Source organism: Theropithecus gelada, chromosome 7a (genome assembly GCF_003255815.1).
Source record: "Theropithecus gelada isolate Dixy chromosome 7a, Tgel_1.0, whole genome shotgun sequence".
Lineage (NCBI taxonomy): Eukaryota > Metazoa > Chordata > Mammalia > Primates > Cercopithecidae > Theropithecus > Theropithecus gelada.
The window spans coordinates 41,831,691-41,855,458 of NC_037674.1; the positions used below are offsets into that span (position 1 = coordinate 41,831,691).

Here is a 23,768-nt window from a genome sequence, read left to right on the forward strand (position 1 = left end):
TTAAAAACCCCTTTTTTTTTTTTTTTTTTTTTTTTTTTTTTTTTTTTTTTAGATGGAGTGTTGCTCTGTCACCCAGGCTGGAGTACAGTGGCAAGATCTCGGCTCACTGCAACCTCTGCCTCCTGGGTTCAAGCAATTCTCCTGCCTCAGCCTCCCGAGTAGCTGGGACTACAGGCGCACACCACCACACCTGGCTAATTTTTTGTATTTTTAGTAGAGATGGGGTTTCACCATGTTAACCAGGATGGTCTCGATCTCCTGACCTTGTGATCCGCCCGCCTCAACCTCCCAAAGTGCTGGGATTACAGGCCTGAGCCACCACGCCTGGCCTGCTTTTTAATATCTTTTTGATCATTCTCTTGGAATGTAATCCTTAAAGTGAGATTACCAAGTCAAAGGGTATAAAAGATTTAAATAACTTCTTATATGTACTAGCAGATTGTTCTCCAGAAAATTTGGACCCATTTGCATTGCCATAAGGAGTGTCTGGGTGTTCTTATTTTCATTTTTTCACAGAATAGGAGCTATCATAGTAAACTATTTTAGAATATTTTACATCATTAAATTTTTATATTTAACATTAGTTTCTGGAAATTATTTGTTGACTTGTTTGGCAGCTCTTAGTGAAAATGTTACAATAAAATAAAGTGTGAGCTATACATCATAGGACTAGAATTTTCTCTTCCCTTTTAGCCTACTTAACTGCAAATTGATAGCTTAAACAGATAATAATGGAGAGAAAATGCCCTAGATAGCTCTTGTATAAAATTATCTTTAAGGGGTAAGCTTTTAATATTTGGAACATGTTGATTATTTTTTCAAGTCTTAAATTTAAAGCTTGACTACATTTAAATGAATGGATCATTTGAAAATGGGCTACATGTTGTACTCTTGTTCCAAGCCCCTGTAACTAAAGAGACTGGTAGAAGTTGTGGGACATTTTCTGTCCAAATGTAAGGGTCCTCAGGGGTATGGGACTTTGTCTTTCTTGTTGACTCCTGACTTTCCAGAGCCCAGCACAGTACCCCGGATATCTGAGGCACCTAATAAACAATTATTGATCAAAGGAAGCCGACATAGGTTGATGCAGAAGGTAATTGAGAATGAATGAATTTCTCTGTGGTCGCATTGAGAATATCAGTGAGTGGATTTTTACAGAAATGTGTGGTGCATGAATTGCTGAATATTTGACCTCTCATACAGATGTGTGAGATGCCGGTAAACACACCAGAAAATCCCTGGAAAGTGAGTCGTGAAGAGGAACAAAAACGTAAAGACTTGAGGAAAAGCCATCTCGTATTCAGCATTGACCCCAAAGGTTGTGAAGATGTGGATGACACACTCTCAATCAGAACCTTAAATAATGGCAACCTGGAACTTGGGGTCCACATCGCAGATGTAACACACTTTGTGGCACCAAATTCTTATATTGATATTGAAGCTAGAACAAGGTAATGCTATTTGAAATCAGCTCTATGGTTGTATATATGTGACTGTGTATTTTGTGTCTGTACTAGTTTCAGGTGTTCAAAGATCTCATGTTTGTGTAATTCTGAAGGTCCCTTCCAGAAAAAAAAAAAAAAAGTTGAGGTCCACTCCCCATTTTCGTTTAGAAAAACAGTACCTTGATCAATTTACCTTTCCTTTTAACATAACCTTTTCACATATTGTTTCCTACTAAACTGAAATAGGTTAAATTTTCATGTAGTAATATACTATTTTATAAAAATGCTGGATCATTACACTCCAATTTTTCTTATGCAACAAAGATTCACTGTCACTTGCTCTTTCTTTCTCTTATCAGTGGAAGACTATTCAGCCCAAAGCAGTATCACTTAGAAAAATGGGACCATGGGAATAGTTTTATTACCCAGTCTGCTGCACTTTATGAAACAGCAACAGCCTTGGGGAATCTGTAGTGAGATTTTGGCCATTTACCTCCCTGCGGCCCACACAGTCAGCAGTTCTGCTTCTCCCTGCTGAAGGTCGCGGTGCCGCATGTGTGTCATTCACAGGGCCACCACTTATTATCTAGCAGATCGTCGCTATGACATGCTGCCTTCCGTCCTCAGTGCCGATTTGTGTTCCCTTCTGGGAGGCGTTGATAGGTGAGTTTATGGCTTTTGTCTTCAAAGCTTGTCCTGGCCCTTCTGTGGCTCCCGATGCTGCCTGCTTCCGGCCTCATTTTTCTTCTCTGCTCTGCCCCACCCCAGCCCTGGGTCTCCCCTCTGATCTCTCAACAACACCCCTGACCCCAACCCCACACCACTTATCTTTAGGCAGCTTTATTTCTCCAGCCTTCCCTACCCTTCCCTTCCTCTCTTCTGTCTGCTAGCAGTGGGGCTGCATCTCCCTCTGTTACTGGCTTTTTAAAGTCGGCTAAAATCTGAGAACAAATGTGTGTAGCTTTGTGCTTATGCGTTGCCCGGATGAAGTTGTTTGGCATGAGGATCATGAACTTGGGGAGTTTTTTGTTTGTTCATTTGTTAAGGTTAAAATTTATGTTTCTCTTTGAATAGGTAATAGAATCATATAGGCCCAAACTCATATATCCCAAGAGGTATTTAATAAAAGATTCCTCCCTATCACTTTCTCTCATTTACCAGTTACATATTAGTTTTTCTAGATATATTACACACACAAATATGCATATGTGATCTTTGTTTTTTACACAAATGGTTGCATTATATATATACTGTTTAGCATCTTCCTTTTTAAAAAAAACTTACTGGTATCTTAGAGATCATTCCGTATTAATAACAGTTGCACTATCTATGGAAATTTTGATAGTTTCCCGTATTTTGGTTTTACAAACAAAGCTGTACGGAGTTAACTTTGAACATAAGTCATTTCACATTTTCATTTTTATTTTTATTTTTGGAGACCGAGTTTCACATATTGCCGAGGCTGGTCTTGAACTCCTGTGCTCAAGTGATCCTCCCGCCTTAGCCTCCCAAAATGCTGGGATTACAGATGTAAGCCACCACGCCCAGCCCATTTCACATTTTTAAAAATACAGTATATATGAAAGAGAAATTCCCATATTTGATTATGGGATCTCTGTGTCAAGAGTATGTACATTTGTGTTTAGATCAGTATAATCAAATCGCCCTCTTTAAATGTTCCACCAATTATGTTCCTGTTGCCAATGTATGAGAGTGCGTATTTTCCCACAGCCTTGCCAGCACAGTATGTTGTATTTTTTTATCTTTGCCAATTTGATAAATGAAAAATGGTATCTTAGATTGGCTTTAATTTGCATTATGAATAAAGCTAACCATTTTTTGTATGTTTAACAGTCACTTAGGTATCCCTTTCTGTTAACTACTTTATATTCTTTGCCCATTTTTCTTTTGGATTCAAGATCAATTACTAATTAATTTGTAAAAGCTCTTTACATATTAGGAAAATTAGCCCTGTGGTTTTTTTTGAGTTCCAAATGTATACTTTTTTAATAAAATGACTTGGTGGCAAAGAGTTTTTTTTGCTAAATGAAATTTTTGCTAATTTAGCCGTCATCAAGACTGATATCACAGTTCAGTGTCATCCTGTAGGATTTGCAAGACTTTGCTCTAATTTACTGAGCTAAAAAGACTTGACTCTATCAGTGTCATGCTTTTCTAATCAAAATGGAGGACATGGCCGGGCACGGTGGCTCACGCCTGTAATCCTAGCACTTCGGGAGGCCGAGGTGGGTGGATTGCCAGAGCTCAGGAGTTTGAGACCAGCCTGGGCAACACAGTGAAACCGTGTCTCTACTAAAATAGAAAAAATTAGCCGGGCGTGGTGGTGCGTGCCTGTAGTCCCAGCTACTCTAGAGGCTGAGGCAGGAGAATCACTTGAACCTGGAAGAGGTAGGTTGCAGTGAGCCAAGATAGCACCACTGCACTCCACCCTGGGCAACAGAGCGAGACTCCATCTCAAGAAAAAAAAAAAAAAAAATGGAGGACATAAAGTAGGGTTTGTAATGTCACATATGAACTCATTTCAAATTTGTTCAGAGCTCAACAAAACCCAGTCTAACTGTTGTTTTAATTTAAAATATTTTTTGATTTAGTTGTAAGGTGGTTGGATTGACAAATCAAACCAGAAACCTGTAGCTTTGTAATTTTTTTTAAGTTACAGTTAGGTCAAATTCTACTTGCTTCAAAAATAGAAGACTTAGGTGGGGCATGGTGGTTCACACCTGTAATCCCAGCACTTTGGGCAGGAGAATTGCTCAAACCCAGGAGATTGAGGCAACAGTGAGCAGCAATCATGCCATTGCACTTCAGCCTGGGTGACAGAGCAAGACCCTGTCTCAAACAAAACAAAACAAAACAAAAGCCAGATGAATTTAATAGTGATATTGTCAATGTTACTGTTTTTGTAGGTATGCTGTAAGCATCATGTGGGAACTGGATAAAACCTCTTATGAAATTAAGGAAGTGTGGTATGGCAGAACCATTATTCGATCAGCATACAAACTGTTCTATGAAGCAGCCCAAGAACTACTGGATGGAAATTTTAGTGTTGTTGATGATATTCCAGAATTCAAAGACTTGGATGAGAAGAGCAGACAAGCCAAGCTGGAGGAGTTAGTGTGGGCAATTGGAAAGCTGACCGACATAGCTCGCCATGTCAGAGCTAAACGAGATGGATGTGGTGCCCTGGAACTGGAAGGGGTAGAGGTTCGCGTACAGCTAGATGACAAAAAAAACATTCATGACCTCATCCCCAAGCAGCCCCTGGAAGTCCATGAGACAGTGGCTGAATGCATGATCCTGGCCAACCACTGGGTCGCCAAGAAGATCTGGGAGAGCTTCCCTCATCAGGCCTTGCTGCGCCAGCACCCTCCTCCACACCAGGAGTTCTTTTCAGAACTCCGGGAATGTGCTAAAGCCAAAGGCTTCTTCATAGATACACGGTATTCCTCTTTTGAGGGGGCAGAGCAATGGAGGGGCATGCTGTATATTTATTTATCTTATAGTTGTTCTTAAAATGTGACAGCCAGATCTTTGACCAAAAAGAGAAAACAGATTGTTGGCTCTCTGCATTTTTGAAGACACACTTTTCTCTCTTCATTGTTATGTATAGAGACTTAAAACATGTATATTTAGGCATAATTTTGTTCCTTGGTTTTTTATTTCATTTTTTTTTTAGATAGAGTCTTGCCCTGTCACACAGGCTTGAGTGCAGTGGTGCGATCTCGGCTCACTGCAACCACCACCTCCCAGGTTCAAATGATTCTCCTGCCTCAGGCTCCCAAGTGGCTGGGACTACAGGCACATGCCACTACGCCCAGCTAATTTTTTTTGTATTTTTAGCAGAGACAGAGTTTCGCCATGTTGGCTAGGCTAGTCTCGAGCTCTTGACCTCAAGTGATCCACCTGCCTTGGCCTCCCAAACTGCTGAGATTATAGGCGTGAGCGACCACAATGGACATTTAGGCATAAATTTTGATCCACTACAATTTGGGTTTTTTTTGTTTGTTTGGTTGGTTGGTTGATTGATTGGTGTTTTTTTGTTTTTTTGTTTGTTTGTTTGTTTTTGAGATAGAGTCTCGCTATGTCACCCAGGCTGGAGTGCAGTGGCACGATCTTGGCTCACTGCAACTTCCGCCTCCTGGGTTCAAGCGATTCTCTTGACTCAGCCTCCCGAGTATATGGGATTACAAGCGCGTGCCACCACGATCGGCAAATGTTTGTATTTTTGGTAGAGACAGGGTTACACCATGTTGGTCAGGCTGGTCTCAAACTCCTGAGCTCGTGATTCACCCACTCAGTCTCCCGAAGTGCTGGGATTATAGGTATGAGCCACCGTGTGTGGCTGGCCTGCCATAATTTGCAATACAGAAGTAGGGAACCTGTTAGTTACCCTTGATTTAATTTCATCTACCCCTTAAGTGATGAAGAATTAATCCTATTTATTTCAATAATTTCAAAATGCAGCATCTTTGTGACAATATTGTAAGATACTACATCAACAGTGAATTTATACCACCCTCCACTGAATGAGACATTTTTACTCCCTATCTCTAGAATAAAATACTTCTTTCATTAAAAACTAAGTATAGGCAGGCCGGGCATGGTGGCTCATGCCTGTAATCCCAGCACTTTGGGAGGCTGAGGTGGATGGATCACGAGGTCAGGAGATTGAGACCATCCTGGCTAACACAGTGAAACCCCATCTCTACTACAAATACAAAAAATTATCCGGGCAAGGTGGCGGGCGCGTGTAGTCCCAGCTACTCGGGAGGCTGAGACAGGAGAATGGCATGAACCCAAGAGGCAGAGGTTGCAGTGACCCGAGATTGCACCACTGCACTCCAGCCTGGGTGACAGAGCAAGACTCTCTCAAAAAAATATATATAAATAAAAACTAAGTATAGGCTGGGTACAGTGGCTCACCACCAGTAATCCTAGCACTTTGGAGGCTGAGGCAGGCACATCACTGGGGTCAGGAGTTCGAAACCAGCCTTGCCAACATGGTGAAACTCTGTCCCTACTAAAAATACAACAATGAGCCAGGCGTGGTAGTGCACTCTTGTAATCCCAGGTACTTGGAGGCTGAGGCGCGAGAATCACTTGAACCTGGGAGGCGGAGGTTGCGGTGAGCCAAGACTGTGCCACTACACTCCAGCCTGGGTGACAGACTGAGACTCTGTCTCAAAATATATATATATATATATATATACACACACATATATATATTGTTTTTTAAAATATTTTATTGTCAAGTAACAGGTACTAATTAAAATATCTTTTATTTGTTTATCAAAATTGATTGTTTTTTAACTTGGACAACATGGTGAGACTCCATTTTTTTTTTTTCTTTGGGACGGAGTCTCGCTGTGTTGCCAGGCTGGAGTGCCATGGCACAATCTCACTGCAACCTCCACCTCCCGAGTTCAAGGGATTCTCCTGCCTCAGCCTCCCAAGTAACTGGGACTACAGGCGCCCGCCACCATGCCTGGCTGATTTTTTTGTATTTTTGTTAGAGACAGGGTTTCACCATACTGGCAACTCCTGACCTTGTGATCTCCCTCCTCAGCCTCCCAAGTGCTAGGATTACAGGCGTAAGCCACCACGCCCAGCCTTTTTTTTTTTTTTTTTTAAAGAGGGTTTGTTTTTTTTTTTTGCTTCTGCCTTCCGGTGCTAGTATGTTTGTTTGTTAGTTTGTCACTGTGTGAGCTGTCTGCATGCCAGGCACATGGGACAAGGGCTTTCAGACATCCTCGTGGTTAATTCTTAATGCTGAGGTGATGGCAGCATCATTCATGTTTACAGATAAGTCAATTAAGTCTGAAGAGATTAAGTAATTTGCCTGTAATTTAACAGTCAGTCAGGACAGAGCCAGGATTTGAACCCACCAAGTCTGTTAAACTTGAAAGCTCACATAGTGACCACTTAACACCTTGCCTCTCTGTTTATTATCATGCTCTATTTCTCCTTTCCCCCTTTTCCCTTAGCCAGCCACAATATAGGACTGAATTATATGTTGTATTATTAGTTTTATTTTTAATATACCTCTGTATTTCCTGGGGCTTTAAAATTATTATTTTGAGGCTGTATGCAGTGGTTCACACCTGTAACCCCAGCACTTTGGGAGACTGAGGCAGGAGTATCACTGAAGGCCAGGAGTTCAAGACTAGCCTGGGCAACAAAGTGAGACCCTGTCTCTACAAAAAAATTATTTTCAGAATAAATAGAATGCTTACTACCTCTTTAAAAAAGAAAAACTAATTTAGGTTTCTTTTACTTGTACACCAAGTCCATTATTTTACCTATATAGACTGTTTAAGGTTAAGGATGTAAAGAATTCAATTCAACGAGTATTTGACCACCCATTATGGCCAAGCACTAACTTAGTCTCATGTTACAATCAGTACATGATTCATTTCTACTTAAGAAATGTATTTAAATTCTGACACTCTTGCTTTGTTTAAACTGCAAAGCAAACTAGATTTCTGTATTTGAAAAGATGTGCTTCTGAAATGTGTCCAAAATAAATTTACTGGCAGATGAAGGTATTCAGACAGATGAGTGAAGGGTTCCTCTCAAAGTGTTCTCTTGTAAATTACTGTCTGGGACTAGCTAACGATTTTTCTGTTCTTTGTCAGGTCCAATAAAACACTGGCTGATTCTCTGGATAATGCGAATGACCCCCACGATCCCATTGTGAACAGGCTGCTGCGCTCCATGGCCACGCAGGCCATGTCCAATGCTCTGTATTTCTCCACGGGATCCTGCGCGGAGGAGGAGTTCCATCATTACGGTGAATCATACCATGTTCCTATGTGTCGCTATAACTTTTTGCTAGTTATTTTTAAAGATCTTTTGTTTATTTTGATCTTTTGCTTTCTTTTTGAAGGTCTTGCATTAGATAAATATACCCACTTTACTTCTCCAATAAGAAGATATTCAGATATTGTAGTACACCGCTTGTTAATGGCAGCCATTTCAAAAGATAAGAAAATGGAAATTAAGGGAAATTTGTTCAGCAACAAAGATCTTGAGGAATTATGCAGACATATCAACAACAGAAACCGAGTAAGAGAGAATTTCAAAATTCTCTTACCTATCATCTCTTGCTAAGAAAATGTCAGCTCTATTGTGTAGTACAGTGAAGTATCATACATTCTAGCAAATTAAATTCTAGAATTATTTTAACCAGTGCTTTGAGAACGTTTGTAGATGTTCTCAGGTAACTTGTGGATTTGGGAGATTTGACAGTAGATTATTAGATTTTTTTTTTCCAAAAGGCGGAAATGTAAAGATTCAAGCAACACATAAAGATATGATGACAGAGGTCAGGCGCGGTGGCTTATGCCTGTAATCCCAGCACTTTGGGAGGCCAAAACAGGCCGATCACTTGAGGTCAGGAGTTTGAGACCAGCCTGACCATTATGGTGAAACCCCGTCTCTACAAAAAATACAAAAATTAGCCGGGTGTGGTGGCATGTGCCTGTAGTCCCAGTTGCTTGGGAGGCTAAGGCAGGAGAATCGCTTGAACCCAGGAGGTGGAGATTGCAGTGAGCCGAGATCGCACCACTCCACTCCAGCCTGGATGACAGAATTGAGACTGTGTCTCAAAAAAAAAAAAAAAAAAAGATACGAAGACAAACACCTCACCTGTTATCTTACCACTCAGAGCTAATAATTAATGATTCTAGACACTGCTAACATTTTTATTTATAAAACTATCGGCCAGGCGCGGTGGCTTGCGCCTATAATCCCAGCACTTTGGGAGGCTGAGGCAGGCAGATCTCAAAGTCAGGAGATCGAGACCATCCTGGCTAACACGGTGAAACCCCATCTCTACTACAAATACAAAAAATTAGCCGGGCGTGGTGGCGGGCGCTTATAGTCCCAGCTACTCAGGAGGCTGAGGCAGGAGAATGGCGTGAACCCAAGAGGCGGAGCTTGCAGTGAGCCAACATCACACCACTCCAGCCTGGGCGACAGAGCAAGACTCTGTCTCAAAAAAAAAAAAAAAAAAAAAAAAATCATACCATGCCTGCTGTTTGAAAGCTGCTTTTTTCATGTAACCCAACTGTTATAGATAGCACAGCATGTTACATCATTGTTTTGGAGCTGCTTTCTATTCTATTTCATATTACTAGTTGCTACAAGATTGCACAGCATAGAACTAGACCACTGGGTAATGCAGGAAATTGGAAACTAAATCTTTAATGTAATTTTCTATATCCAATGGTATAGCTGTCTGCTGTGCAATGTTGTAGCACTAGCCATGTGGGCTACCTAAATTTAATTAAAATTAGAAGTTGAAATTTGGTTCCTCAGTCACACTGACCACATTGCACATGCTCAGTGGCCACTTGTGGTTAGTGGCTACATATTAGGCAACACAGATAGAGAGCATTTCTATCATTGCAGAAAGTTCTGTTGGGCAGCACTGTTCTAAGCAATCAAATTTACAACCATCCTCATGGATACACTTATACAGACATTTCAGATGATTGTCTGGAAAAATTCCTAGAAATGGAATTGCTGAGCCGAAAGGTGTGCACACATAAATGAAATTTTGATAGGCCGGGTGCAGTGGCTCATGACTGTAATCCCAGCACTTTTGGAGGTCAAGGCCGGTGGATCACTGAGTTCAGGAGTTCGAGACCAGTCTGGCCAACATGGTGAAACCCCGTTACTACTAAAAATATAAAAATTAGGCTGGGCGCAGTGGCTCACGCGTGTAATCCCAGTACTTTGGGAGGCTGAGATGGGCGGATCACGAGGTCAGGAGGTCGAGACCATCTTGGCTAAAATGGTGAAACCCCATCTCTACTAAAAATACAAAAAATTAGCTGGGCGAGGTGATGGGCGCCTGTAGTCCCAGCTACTCGGTAGGCTGAGGCAGGAGAATGGCGTGAACCCGGGAGGCGGAGCTTGCAGTGAGCCGAGATCGCGCCACTGCACTCCAGCCTGGGTGACAGTGCGAGACTCCTTCTCAAAAAAAAAAAAAAAATTAGCCAGGCATGGTGGTGCGCGCCTGTAATCCCAGCTAATCGGGCGGCTGACACAGGAGAATCACATGAACCCGGGAGTGGAGGTTGCAGGGAGCCAAGATCACACTATTGCACTCCAGCCTAGGCGACAGAGTGAGACTCCATCTTCAAAAAACAAAAAGAAACTTTGATACATATTACTAAATTGTCTTCCTTATCAGTAGTGCTAATTTAGACTTCCACCAATAGGGTTTTCGTAGGACAGGTTTGAAAAGAAAGGCTGGCCGGGCGGGGTGGCGCACACCTGTAATCCCAGCACTTTGGGAGGCCGAGGTGGGCGGATCATGAGGTCAGGAGATCGAGACCATCCTGGCTAACACGGTGAAACCCCATCTCTACTAAAAATACAAAAAAAAATTATCCGGGCGTGGTGGCGGGCGCCTGTAGTCCCAGCTACTCGGGAGGCTGAGGCAGGCGAATGGTGTGAACCCAGGAGGTGGAGCTTACAGTGAGCCAAGATCGCATCACTGCACTCCAGCCTGGGCAACTGAGCGAGACTCCGTCTCAAAAAAAAAAAAAAAAAAAGAAAAGAGAAGAAAGAAATGGCAAGTAAGACATATGTGATACTTTTCCTGTACCCAAGGTGGACTTGACTCAAATTTGCTGACCTCTAATTTCATGAACTAAAAATGGGTTTCATTTTATAAAATAATTCATTTTCTAAGACATTTTTGAAGAGATAATACTAGATAGTTAAGTTCCCACAAAAAGTAATTTAATTTCATAATAGAGAACAATTTTTATGTTAATAGTTTTACAGAATCTCACATTTGAATGAATATGAATTTCATTTCTTCGGGGAATGCCAGGGGAGTGTTATAATACTTTGGAGTTGTGCTTCTTACAGGCAGCACAGCATTCTCAGAAGCAGTCTACTGAGCTCTTCCAGTGCATGTACTTCAAAGACAAAGACCCTGCCACCGAGGAGCGTTGCATATCTGATGGAGTTATTTATTCAATTCGAACAAATGGTGTGCTTGTATTTATACCCAGGTATGTTACATCTAATGCAATGGTGCATAACAAATCATCGGTAAAAGTGTAGAACACAAACTGTACATAGATACAATTTATTAAGATATTTAAGCAACTAGTTATATGTACATAATGTAACATATGATTCAGTATATAAATGTGAAGATTGGAGGCCAGGGGTGGCTCACGCCTATAATCCCAGCACTATGGGAGGCCAAGGTGGGCAGATCACCTGAGGTCAGGAGTTCGAGACCAGCCTGGCCAACATGGTGAAACCCCGTCTCTACTAAAAGTACAAAAATTAGCCGGGCGTGGTGACGCGTGCCTGAAATCCCATTTACCTGGGAGGCTGAGGCAGGAGAATCACTTGAACCCGGGAGGCAGAGGTTGCAGTGAGCCAAGATCGTGCCATTGCACTCCAGCCTGGGTGACAGAGCAAGAATCTGTCTCAAAAAAAATAAAGTGAAGATTGGAATGTGTGTATATATATACACATCTATGTCCATTTTAGGGTCTTTCTTATCTAACAAAATACTTTGTTTCCATCTGCTAAGGTGAAATAAATACTTGGAGGTAAACCACAGGAAAAGTAATTTGTTTTTAATCTAGGAGAAAAACTAGTATTCTAGATAAGCATACAAGATCTGTGTACTAAGAATACATTGTCTCTGGATTTATATTCTGGTCATAATATAGGTTTGGGATTAAAGGTGCTGCTTATCTAAAAAATAAAGATGGTTTAGTCATCTCATCTGGCCCAGATAGCCGTTCTGCATGGAAACCAGGATCCCTTCAACAATTTCAAAACAAAATTACCTCTACTACAACAGATGGGGAATCTGTTACGTTCCATTTGTTTGACCATGTAACCGTAAGTCTGTATTTCTATTAAGTATTATTAATATTTAAAATGTAAGGAACAAATAATGTGATTTAGTAATATGTATTTTCTTCTCTATGCTAGGTAAGAATATCCGTACAGGCCTCACGTTGCCATTCTGATACAATCAGACTTGAAATAATTAGTAACAAACCATACAAGATACCAAATACAGAACTTATTCATCAGAGCTCCCCTTTGCTGAAGAGTGAGTTAGTGAAAGAAGTAACTAAATCTATGGAAGAAGCTCAGCTTGCCCAAGAGGTCAAAGTAAACATCATTCAGGAAGAATATCAAGAATATTGCCAAACAAAGGGAAGGAGCCTATACACACTTCTAGAGGAGATACGGGACCTAGCTCTCCTGGATGTTTCAAACAATTATGGAATATGAAAGGCTCTTACTTCACTAAGAGCTGTCATATGTGAATGTTTTACAGTCTTTTCAAACTTAACATTTAATGTGTGTCACTCAGTGCTCTAGTTGATCAGGACTGGGTAACTATTTCACATATATGTAAAATGTTCTCAGCCGGGCATGGTGGCTCATGCCTGTAGTCCCAGCTACTTGGGAGGTGGAAGCAGGAGAACTGCCTGAACCCAGGAGGAAGAGGTTGCAGTGAACTGAGATTACACCACTGCATTCCAGCCTGGGCAGCAGAGCAAGACTCCATCTCAAAAAAAAGTTCTTTCATTCATTGAAGTTGCATTAAATTATAATTAGGTCACTATGGAAACTGAGTTTTCAGTAATGAGTGGACAGTAAGTGGTGGCTCTGCAGATTGCTAGCCCCTTTCTAATAGTTTAATAAACCCAAAATTATTGGTTATCTTGTCTCCAATCAGTTCTTTCAAATGTTTTATTTTTCCAGTAATTACATTTGGATCATAGGCCCCTCTGACATCTGTCAGGTAATTTTCAGTCACTTTCAGATAATAAGACTTAGTCCTGAGTCCACCTCTCTGCTTAAAACTCCTATTTCATATTTGACTCAGTCCTTCCCTGCTGTCTCCAGTACTAGTTGGGAATAGGACACAGGGCAGGTGGTAAGGTGCAGGTAAAGTTCTGTCACAGGCCTCCCTTCCCACCCTCCCACTTTGATGAGGTGCATTGGCCTTCCCCTTGTTGAAAACTCGTTACTTTGCCAGCAAACACCCCACTAGAAAAATTAACTCTTGGCCAAGCACGGCGGCTCACACCTATAATCCCAGCACTTTGGGAGGCTGAGATGGGTGGATCACAACATCAGGAGATCGAGACCATCCTGGCCAACATGGTGAAACCCCATCTCTACTAAAAATACAAAATAGCCTTGTTTGGTGGCAGGTGCCTGTAATCCCAGCTACTCGGGAGGCTGAGGCAGAGAATTGCTTGAACCTGTGAGGTGGAGGTTGCAGTGAGCCAAGATCGCGCCACTGCTGTCCAGCCTGGGTGACAGAGTGAGTCTCTGTCTCAAAAAGAAAAAGAAAAATTAACCCTTCTTTCTCAGTAGTGTAGTTTGTGAGGGTAGACAGAAGCCTGAACAGGCCCTCCTGAGGAAGCAGTTTCTATAGGCATTTGGTGGCACCTTGAAACTGCTCTCCATCTTCTAGCTGATCCCCTATTGGCTGCAGTTAGCCACAATCCTCCTAATGCACATGTCTCTTGCCCTGTCCTCGTGGCAGTTCCCAGCAGGCCCACAAACCAACCCCCTGACCCCCATCCCAGATGTTCTCCTTGTGCTCACCTTCCTGGCTTTTCCATCAAACCATCTTTGTCATGCCCTGTCCCCACCTGGAGTCAGAAAGCCTGAAAAGAAGATGCCTGTCTGTCCTGGCTTTGTAGATGGAAGCCAGTCTAGCACCATCACTCTGCCCTTTCCCCAAGGGAAAAGAGAGTGAGAGGCCAAGTGCCATGGAAGATCACTTGGGGCCAGGAGCCCAGGACCAGCCTGGTCAACAGAGTGAGACACCATCTCTACAAAAATTAAAACATTAACCAGGCATGGTGGTACATGTGTGCAGTCGTAGCTACTTGGGAAGCTAAGGCAAGAGGATTGCTTGAGCCCCAGGAGTTTGAGGCTGCAGTGAGTTAGGAGTGGGCCACTGTATTCCAGCCTGAGTGACAGTGAGACCGACACACACACACACACACACACAAAAATAGTGGCGGGGGGCTTGGGGTAGGGGTGAGGGAGTGGGGTGGGAGAGCCTTTCCTAACACTAACCTTTCTTATTTGTAACTACCCCCTCTACCTGGCAGGAGGAAGTCCAATCAGGTGTTCTCATGATTTGGCCCTAATGCCTCTAGTCTCAAAATCAGCATTCCTAAAATATTCCTTATCCCCTCAATCTTATTCTGTATCATGATTGTACATGTGCTTCCCAATACTGGGAATCTTCTCCATCAAAAGCAAAGTCTTTCCTATGAATCCTACCTAGATGCTATGTTCCCCATGATACTTTGCAAGTTTCACTCCAACTAGTCAGTAAGTTACCAAAAAGCATTCTTTGAACTACCCTAGCACCTATGAGGGTCAGGTAATGTATTAGCCTTTCATGTGACCTTTTAACTATTAAAGTAACTCCTTAAAAAACATGTAAAAACCTTGTATTTACCAAAAGTGTAAACTGCAGAACTAAATAGCAATGAAAAACACCCACAAAGCCTGTAGATAGTTTTTAAGAAAATTTTTACTTCTTTTAAAAACTGACATTAATATTGAATATATGTACATCTTAAAACTTCACCCAGGCTGGGCGCGGTGGCTCACGCCTGTAATCCCAGCACTTTGGGAGGCCAAGGGGGCCGGATTACCTGAGGTTAGGAGTTCAAGACCAGCCTGGCCAACATGGTGAAACCCTGTCTCTACCGAAAATACAAAAATTAACCGGGCGTGGTGGCACATGCCTGTAATCCCAGCTACTCGGGAGGCTGAGGCAGAATTGCTTGAGCCCAGGAGGTGGAGGCTGCAGTGAGCCGAGATTGTGCCACTGCACTCCAGCCTGGCTGACAGAGCGAGACTGTCTCAAAACAAACAAACAAACAAATAAACTTCACCCAGACTATTCTGGGCACACTGTCCATGGGTTAACCCTGTTTTGCAAGGAGCAGTAAACAACAGAAACAAAACCTCCAAGCTTAGTGAAAACAAGGCATTCAATGACAGACCAGCAGCAGAAACTCCTTATTACCTACTAATCATTTTATGAAGAAACATCTATATAAAACCCAACACTAAAGAGAACAAATAGATTTAACTAAAGTGACAAGCATAATTATAAATAAATACCAGATTACCAGATTTTAAACAATAATCTGTAAAAGTTTTACTACCTAAGGATTTTCACTCCAAGAAGAAAAAATACATAGTAACGCCAAGCTTGCAGGATGATGACTTAACAGATACATTTTCTCTTAATGGAAACTTATCTAGCTTCAGTAGTATTTCTGGATGTAGCATCAAGTTGCTGTTGCACATTTTTAAAAGACTGGTCCAGCAGTGTTTCCTCTAATTTTAATTCCTCTTCTTCACTTAAAGTATTAGCAATAGCATCATTACATGGATTGTCTAGAATGTCTTCGTTTAATCCATTTGACTCGTCCTTTTGATCTTCATCAGTATTAACCTCTTCAACCATGTGCGCCCTGGCTGTATTCATTAACATATCTGAAAAAAATCATACCATTATTATTCATTATAAGTACCTGATCCAATCTTACCACAGAAGTACAAACCTCTTCAAAAGCTTAGTTTAGTAAAATGAAATCTATGATCACTTAATGTTAATTATGATCACTTTCTTCTAAATACACTTTTTTTTTTTTTTTTTTGAGATGGAATCTCGCTCCATCACCTTGGCTGGAGTGCAATGGAGCAATCTGGGCTTACTGCAACCTCTGCTGGGTTCAAGCGATTCTCCTGCCTCAGCTTCCCGAGTAGCTGGGATTACAGGTGCCTGCCACCACACCCGGCTAATTTTCGTATTTTTAGTAGAGACAGGGTTTCACTATGTTGGCCAGACTGGTCTTGAACTCCTGACCTCAGGTGATCCGCCCGCCTCAGGCTCCCAAAGTCCTAGGATTATAGGCATGAGCTACCATGCCTGGCCTATAAACCCATTTTTATACAACTAAGATCCATTTTAAATGCAAGAGAGGCCAGGCCCAATCCCACCAATTTGGAAGGCTGAGGTGGGAGGATCACTGGAGCTCAGGAGTTCAGGACCAGCCTGGGCCACATAGTGAGACCCCATGTCAACAAAACAAAACAAAACAAAACAAAACAAAATTAGCTGGGTATGATGGCAAACTGTGACCGTGCCACTGTACTCCAGCCTGGGTGACAAGGTGAGACCCTGTAACAACAACAACAAAAAAAAGCAAAATGGTTTTGAATGTTATTAAATTCACACTCTTGGATCACAGTCAAATGTAACTGTTCTTATTCAAAATCAAAACTATTATTGGCCGGGCACAGTGGATCATGCCTGTAATCTCGGCACTTTGGGAGGCTGAGGCAGGCAGATCACTCAAGGTCAGGAGTTCAAGACCAGTCTGGCCAATATGATGAAACCCTGCCTCTACAAAAAATACAAAGATTAGCCGGACATGGTGGAGCACACCTGTAATCCCAGCTACTAGGGAGGCTGAGACAGGAGAATTGCTTGAACCTGGGAGGCAGAAGTTGCAGTGAGCCGAGATCAGCAACTACACTCCAGTCTGGGCAACAGAGCGAGGCCCCATCTAAAAACAAAAATCGTAACTACTAAAAAGAGGTCCAATAAAAACCAAATGCATTTAAGTTTTATGTCAGAGTGATCCATAAGAAACTTTAAAGTACTTATTTCCATTTGGACAAATTTTAAGTTGTGTATGATAAACAGAGGTAAGCTTTAAATACCAATTGCCAGGTATATTTGATATTGACAGCAAGGAAGCCACTGCCATCAAAAAAATGCTATCTTCGGCCGGGCGCGGTGGCTCAAGCCTGTAATCCCAGCACTTTGGGAGGCCGAGACGGGCGGATCACGAGGTCAGGAGATCGAGACCATCCTGGCTAACGCGGTGAAACCCCGTCTCTACTAAAAAATACAAAAAACTAGCCGGGCGAGGTGGCGGGCGCCTGTAGTCCCAGCTACTCGGGAGGCTGAGGCAGGAGAATGGCGTAAACCCGGGAGGCGGAGCTTGCAGTGAGCTGAGATCCGGCCACTGCACTCCAGCCTGGGCGACAGAGCGAGACTCCGTCTCAAAAAAAAAAAAAAAAAAAATGCTATCTTCATATAATGTTTCACATGGTACTAATAAAACATCCATTTATAAAGAAAAAGTAAATTGGCCTGGCGTGGTGGCTCACGCCTGTAATCCCAGCACTTTGGGACGCCGAGGCAGGCGGCGAGGTCAGGAGATCGAGACCATCCTGGCTAACACGGTGAAACCCCATCTCCACTAAAAATACAAAAAATTAGCCAGGCATGGTGGCGGGCACCTGTGGTCCTAGCTACTCTGGAGGCTGAGGCAGGAGAATGGTGTGGACGAAGGAGGCAGAGCTTATAGTGAGCCGAGATCGTGCCACTGCACTCCATCCTGGGCGACAGAGTGAGACTCCATCTCAAAAAATAAAAAAAGAAAAAGAAAAAGTAAATTCAGCCGGGTGCGATGGGTCACGCCTCTAATCCCAGCACTTTGGGAGGCTGAGGCGGGCAGATCACGAGGTCAGGAGTTCAATACCAGCCTGGCCAACACAGTGAAACCCCATCTCTACTAAAAATACAAAAATTAGCCAGGCGGGCCGGGCGCGGTGGCTCAAGCCTGTAATCCCAGCACTTTGGGAGGCCGAGACGGGCGGATCACGAGGTCAGGAGATCGAGACCATCCTGGCTAACACGGTGAAACCCCGTCTCTACTAAAAAATACAAAAAACTAGCTGGGCGAGGTGGCGGGCGCCTGTAGTCCCAGCTACTCGGGAGGCTGAGGCAGGAGAATGGCGTAAACCCAGGAGGCGGAGCTTGCAGTGAGCTGAGATCCGGCCACTGCACTCCAGCCTGGGCGGCAGAGCGAGACTCTGTCTCAAAAAAAAAAAAAAAAAATTAGCCAGGCGTCATGGCATGCACTTGTAGTCTTAGCTACTTGGGAGGCTGAAGCAGGGGAATTGCTTGAACCCAGGAGGCAGAGGTTGCAGTGAGCTGAGATCATGCCACTGCACTCCAGCCTGAGCTACAGAGCAAGACTCCATCTAAAAAAAGAAAAGAAAAAGTAAATTCATCTTAATTGAAAAGAAAAAGTAGCCAAAATAATTTTCACTTGAAAATTTTAATATATGGGGTGAAACTTCTTTTACAACATGGAATCTTTTTTTTTTTTTTTTTTTTTGTAGAGACAGGGTCTCACTATGTTGCCCAGGCTGGTCTTGAACTCCCGGGCTCAAGTGATCTGCCCGCCTCAGCCTCCCAAAGTGCTGGGATTACAGGCAAGAGCCAGTGTGCTGGGCCTATAATTCTTATTTTTCCATTTTGAAAGGAAAAACTGAATTGGAAATTAAGAAAGATACACACAATCCTGCTTATTTCATTGAAAACCAACTTGCAATTCTTTCTAAATATAGTTTTAACAAATTTGGTTATGTAGTTTCCAAATCCACAATCTCTGTTAAAAACAGCAAATTTAGGCCAGGTACACTGGCTCACACCTGTAATCCCAGCACTTTGGAAGCCCAATGCTGGAGGATTGCTTCAGACCAGAAGTTCAAGGCTGCAGTGAGTCAAGATCACACCACTGCACTCTAGCCTGGGTGACAGATTGACAGTTTCTAAAAATAGTAATAATAATAATTTTTTTTAATAAAGCAATTTTTCAGGCAGTTTTAGAAGTGAGAAGGGAATGCTACAGATAAGCAAATTAAACAGCTACTTTTAAAGTACAACTCACAACCAAGTGACAAAACACAAGAAAAAGCATTTTTTTTTTCTTTTGGTAGGGGGAGAGGAGTCTTGCTCTGTCACCCAGGCTGGAGTGTAGTGGCCCTGATCTCAGCTCGCTTCAACCTCCACTTCCCAGGTTCAAGCAATTCTCCTGCCTCAGCCCGAGTAGCTGGGATTACAGGCAGGCACACACCACCATGCCCGGCTAATTTCTGTATTTTTAGTAGAGACAGGGTTTCATCATGTTGGCCAGGATGGTCTCGATCTCCTGACCTTGTGATCCACCCGCCTCGGCCTCCCAAAGTATTAGGATTACAGACGCAAGCCACCACACCCGGCCTCTTCTTTTTTTTTTTTTTGAGATGGAGTTTTGCTCTTGTCGCCCAGGCTGGAGTGCAATGGGTTGATCTCAGCTCACTGCAACCTCCACCTCCTGGATTCAAGCAATTCTGCCTCAGCCTCCCAAGTGACTGGGATTACAGGTGCACACCACCATGCACAGTTAATTTTTGTATTTTTAGTAGAGATGGGGTTTCACCATGTTGGCCAGGCTAGTCTTGAACTCCTGACCTTAGGTGATCCGCCCACCTTGGCCTCCTAAAGTGCTGGGATTACAGGCATGAGCCACCGCACCTGGCCTTTTCTTTTCTTTATGTATTATTATAATTATTGTCCTAAAGGTAATAGTATATGACACATGCTTTAAGGAGTCAGGGAAGAATAAGTTTATCAAGAATTTAAAATCAATTTTAAGTGATTAAAATTTTTTTTCTTTTCAAGAGTCTCACTCACTCACCCAGGCTGGAGTGCAGTGGCACGATCTTGGCTCACTGCAACCTCCACCTTCTTGATTCAAGTGATTCCTGTACCTCAGCCTCCGGAGTAGCTGGGATTACTGGTGTGCACCACCATGCCTGGCTAATTTTTGTAATTTTAGTATAGAGATGGGGTTTCACCATGTTGGCCAGGCTGGTCTCCAGGTGATCTACCCACCTTGGCCTCCCAAAGTGCTGAGGCTACAGGCATGAGCCACCGCGCCTGGCCAGGTGATTAAAATAATTTTTTAAGAGGTGCTCAGCTATCTAGAAAACCATCCTGGATTCATTTATTCTTTGAGGAACACATACATTCTCTCCCTCCTCTCTCACACACACAGTCTCTAAAATATACATAAATTTAATATCACACTTTTCCACTCCTAGAAGTATTTTATTTTGGGGGCTAGCAGAGATGTTAAAATATCTAACATGTCCTTGATATATTAATGGTAGCACATAAAATTTGGCATAAAATTTACCATTTTCTAGGGACTGACTATTACTCAGCAGCTTTGCCTGCCTTCTTTCCAAGGCCAGTTGTTTATTTCTCTCAATTCTTTGTTGTTGCTCTTCTGTTAGGCTTCTACTTGACTCAGAAGCAAATATCTCACTTTCAGATGAGTTTGTCAGAAAGGGATCTAATTCAGTAGCAGTTACATCATGTTCATTATTTTCCGCAACTTCATCTGCAACAGAAAAGAAACAGTACATCTGCAGTGTTAGACTAGTTAGAGAAGGGCTTCTCATTGAAAAAGGATTTAAAGTGGCACGGTGCCAGACCTGAAGAAACAATTTGTGAGGTATAAGAATGTTGTGAATACATGCTTGATTCAATTAAATAAGAAATATTTATAATTCAGTTTAAAAAGGCATGTTAAGTCAAATGAAAATACAATTTAAAATATGCATGAAGGCCGGGCACGGTGGCTCACGCCTGTAATCCCAGCACTTTGGTAGGCCAAGGCGGGTGGATCACAAGGTCAGGAGTTCAAGACCAGCCTGGTCAACGTGGTAAAACCCCATCTCAACTAAAAATATAAAAAAATTAGCTGGGCACGGTGGCACATGCCTATAATCCCAGCTACTCGGGAGGCTGAGGCAGGAGACTTGCTTGAACCGGGACCTGGGAGGCGGAAGTAGCAGTGAGCAAGATCGCATCGCACCACTGCATTCCAGCCTAGGTTACAGAGCAAGACTCTGTCTCAAAAAAAAAAAAAGAAAAGAAAGGTTGTAATTAGAAATATTTTATGCTTGGCCTAATCAAAGAGCTTAAGGAATCCAAACCATATTCTTGTTCTACATTAAACCAACACATTTCAATAGTTTCCCAGTGACTATATGGGAAAAGGTTATTTTATTTTATTTTATTTTATTTTTTGAGATAGAGTTTCGCTCTTGTAACCTAGGCTAGAGTACAATGGCTCGATCTTGGCTCACTGCAACCTCCACCTCCCAGGTTCAAGTGATTTTCCTCCATCAGCCTCCCAAGTAGCTGGGATTACAGGCACCCGCCACCATGCCCAGCTAATTTTTGTATTTTTAGTAGAAACAGGGTTTCACTATGTTGACCAGGCTGGTCTCAAATTCCTGACCTGAGGTGATCCACTTGCCTCAGCCTCTCAAAGTGCTGAGATTACAGGCATGAGCCAATGCATCCAGCCAGTAAAAGGTAAGTTTATATAGAACATTATCTTTTGTAGAGTTAAACACAGACAAATGAAAAAAGAAATTTAAAAATCTATGGACATATTTCCAAATGAATTTCTTTTTAAATTCAGTGTGGCTTACATTATAAGTAATAAATTCTTAAAGCCCTGTAAACCAGTTAACTCAAGGTAAGATGTCCCCAAAATGATCCACAGTGGTATGAAAGTAAATAATAGATCTTCCATTTATATTTCATTTAAGAATTAAGAAGAACTATGTTTTACTAACACATTTAAAATGAGACTGGCAGTTGTTAACTGTCCCTTGTCCTTATGATAGTTACTGTCTGATCTGTGAGCCACTCTATAGGCAAGATCCACACTGTAAAAGGGTGGAGAATGGGGCCCCTACTCACTTTACAATTTCAGATATACAGCTGTTTCTGATTGCCCAGTCAAATAAACTTACGGATTTCATCTTACTTTAACCAAACAACCCCAACAAAATGCACAAGTGTTAGGTTAAAAAGATTCTACAAAATAACAAAATGTCTGTAAGTAGAATAGAAGCACAAGCAAAATAAAAAAACAGCAGAGCTGACACTTTACCTTCTATCTACATCATTCATATTATGAAATTTAAAAAAAAGATAGGCCAGGCACGGTGGCTCAAGCCTGTAATCCTGGCACTTTGGGAGGCCAAGACGGGCGGATCACAAGGTCAGGAGATCGAGACCATCCTGGTTAACACGGTGAAACCCCGTCTCTACTAAAAAAATACAAAAAAACTAGCCAGGCATGGTGGCGGGCGCCTGTAGTCCCAGCTACCTGGGAAGCTGAGGCAGGAGAATGGCGTAAACCCGGGAGGCGGAGCTTGCAGTGAGCTGAGATCCGGCCACTGCACTCCAGCCTGGGCGACAGAGCGAGACTCCGTCTCAAAAAAAAAAAAAGATAAACCCCATCACATCTGACAAGTTGGTCAAAACATTCAAGTCACCATTTGAAATATGTCTTTATATATACTATGCTTGTTCTATGTATATATTATGCCTTGAAATATTAGCTAATTATAGAAAAACCATCACAATTTAAAAAAATTTAAGGGCTGGGTGTGGTGGCTCATGCCTGTAATCCCAGCATTTTGGGAGGCCGAGGCAGGCAGATCACAAGGTCAGGAGATCGAGACCATCCTGGCTAACACAGTGAAACCCTGTCTCTTCTTCAAAAAATACAAAAATTAGCCAGGCATGGTGGCAGGCACCTGTAGTCCCAGTTACTCAGGAGGCTGAGGCAGGAGAATGGCGTGAACCTGGGAGGCAGAGCTGGCAGGAAGCCGAGATCGCGCCACTGCACTCCAGCCTAGGCGACAACAGCAAGACTCCATCTCAAAAAACAAACAAGCAAACAAAAAAAAAATATTTAAAACATAAAGACAGACCTTTATAATTATTTCAGTGAGATATAAAAATCATATGATACTTAATTCAGCCCTTTACAATCAAATTCCCTTTTAAGATTTCTTCCTTAATAGTGAAAAATGAAAAGCCACTTTTCCTTCCTGACATGGAAAACAAAATTGTAGCAAGAAACTAAAGTGGCCTCCATTGTCAGGAAATACTGATACAGTATATGTAGGAAACATCGCTGAAGCAGTTAAGAAACAAGCATTAGAGCCACTTATGAGCCAGGCCCAGTGGCTCACACCTGTAATCCCAGCACTTTGGGAGGCTGAGGCAGGCAGATCACCTGAGGTCAGGAGTTCAAGACCAGCCTGACCAACATAGTGAAACCCTGTCTCTACTAAAAATACAAAATTAGCCGGGCATGGTGGCGCATGCCTGTAATCCCAGCTATTTAGGAGGCTGAGGCAGGAGAATCGCTTGAACCAGGGAGGCGGAGGTTGTGGTGAGCCAAGGTCATGCCATTGCACTCCAGCCTGGGCAACAAGGGTGAAACTCCATCTCCAAAAAAAAAAAAAAAAAAAAAAAAAAAAAAATTTTAAAAGGGAAAGAGGTGGTTAGAATTTTTTTTTAAATTTTTAAAAATT

General features: G+C 42.4%; 2 protein-coding genes across 6 annotated transcripts in view; one reads left to right on the forward strand and one right to left on the reverse strand.

Moving 5' to 3' along the window:
- Nucleotides 1-12,923, forward strand: part of DIS3L (DIS3 like exosome 3'-5' exoribonuclease) — a 42,106-nt gene extending 29,183 nt beyond the window's left edge. For all 3 annotated transcript variants that reach the window (XM_025390646.1, XM_025390647.1, XM_025390648.1), the window contains 8 exons: nucleotides 1,204-1,451; nucleotides 2,016-2,108; nucleotides 4,373-4,906; nucleotides 8,102-8,256; nucleotides 8,353-8,531; nucleotides 11,352-11,497; nucleotides 12,176-12,350; nucleotides 12,444-12,923. In XM_025390646.1, the coding sequence (XP_025246431.1) occupies nucleotides 1,204-1,451; nucleotides 2,016-2,108; nucleotides 4,373-4,906; nucleotides 8,102-8,256; nucleotides 8,353-8,531; nucleotides 11,352-11,497; nucleotides 12,176-12,350; nucleotides 12,444-12,752 (1,839 nt within the window). In that variant the 3' untranslated portion in view covers nucleotides 12,753-12,923. The remainder of the gene's footprint in view (nucleotides 1-1,203; nucleotides 1,452-2,015; nucleotides 2,109-4,372; nucleotides 4,907-8,101; nucleotides 8,257-8,352; nucleotides 8,532-11,351; nucleotides 11,498-12,175; nucleotides 12,351-12,443) is intronic.
- A 2,554-nt stretch (nucleotides 12,924-15,477) lies between these two features.
- TIPIN (TIMELESS interacting protein) overlaps nucleotides 15,478-23,768 on the reverse strand; it is a 52,715-nt gene continuing 44,424 nt past the window's right edge. For 2 of the 3 annotated variants that reach the window (XM_025390650.1, XM_025390652.1), the window contains 2 exons: nucleotides 20,555-20,761; nucleotides 15,478-16,007 (listed from right to left, as the gene is read on the reverse strand). In XM_025390650.1, coding sequence (XP_025246435.1) covers nucleotides 15,766-16,007; nucleotides 20,555-20,761 — 449 coding nt within the window. In that variant the 3' untranslated portion in view covers nucleotides 15,478-15,765. The remainder of the gene's footprint in view (nucleotides 16,008-20,554; nucleotides 20,762-23,768) is intronic. The other variant, XM_025390649.1, reaches the window with a different exon arrangement.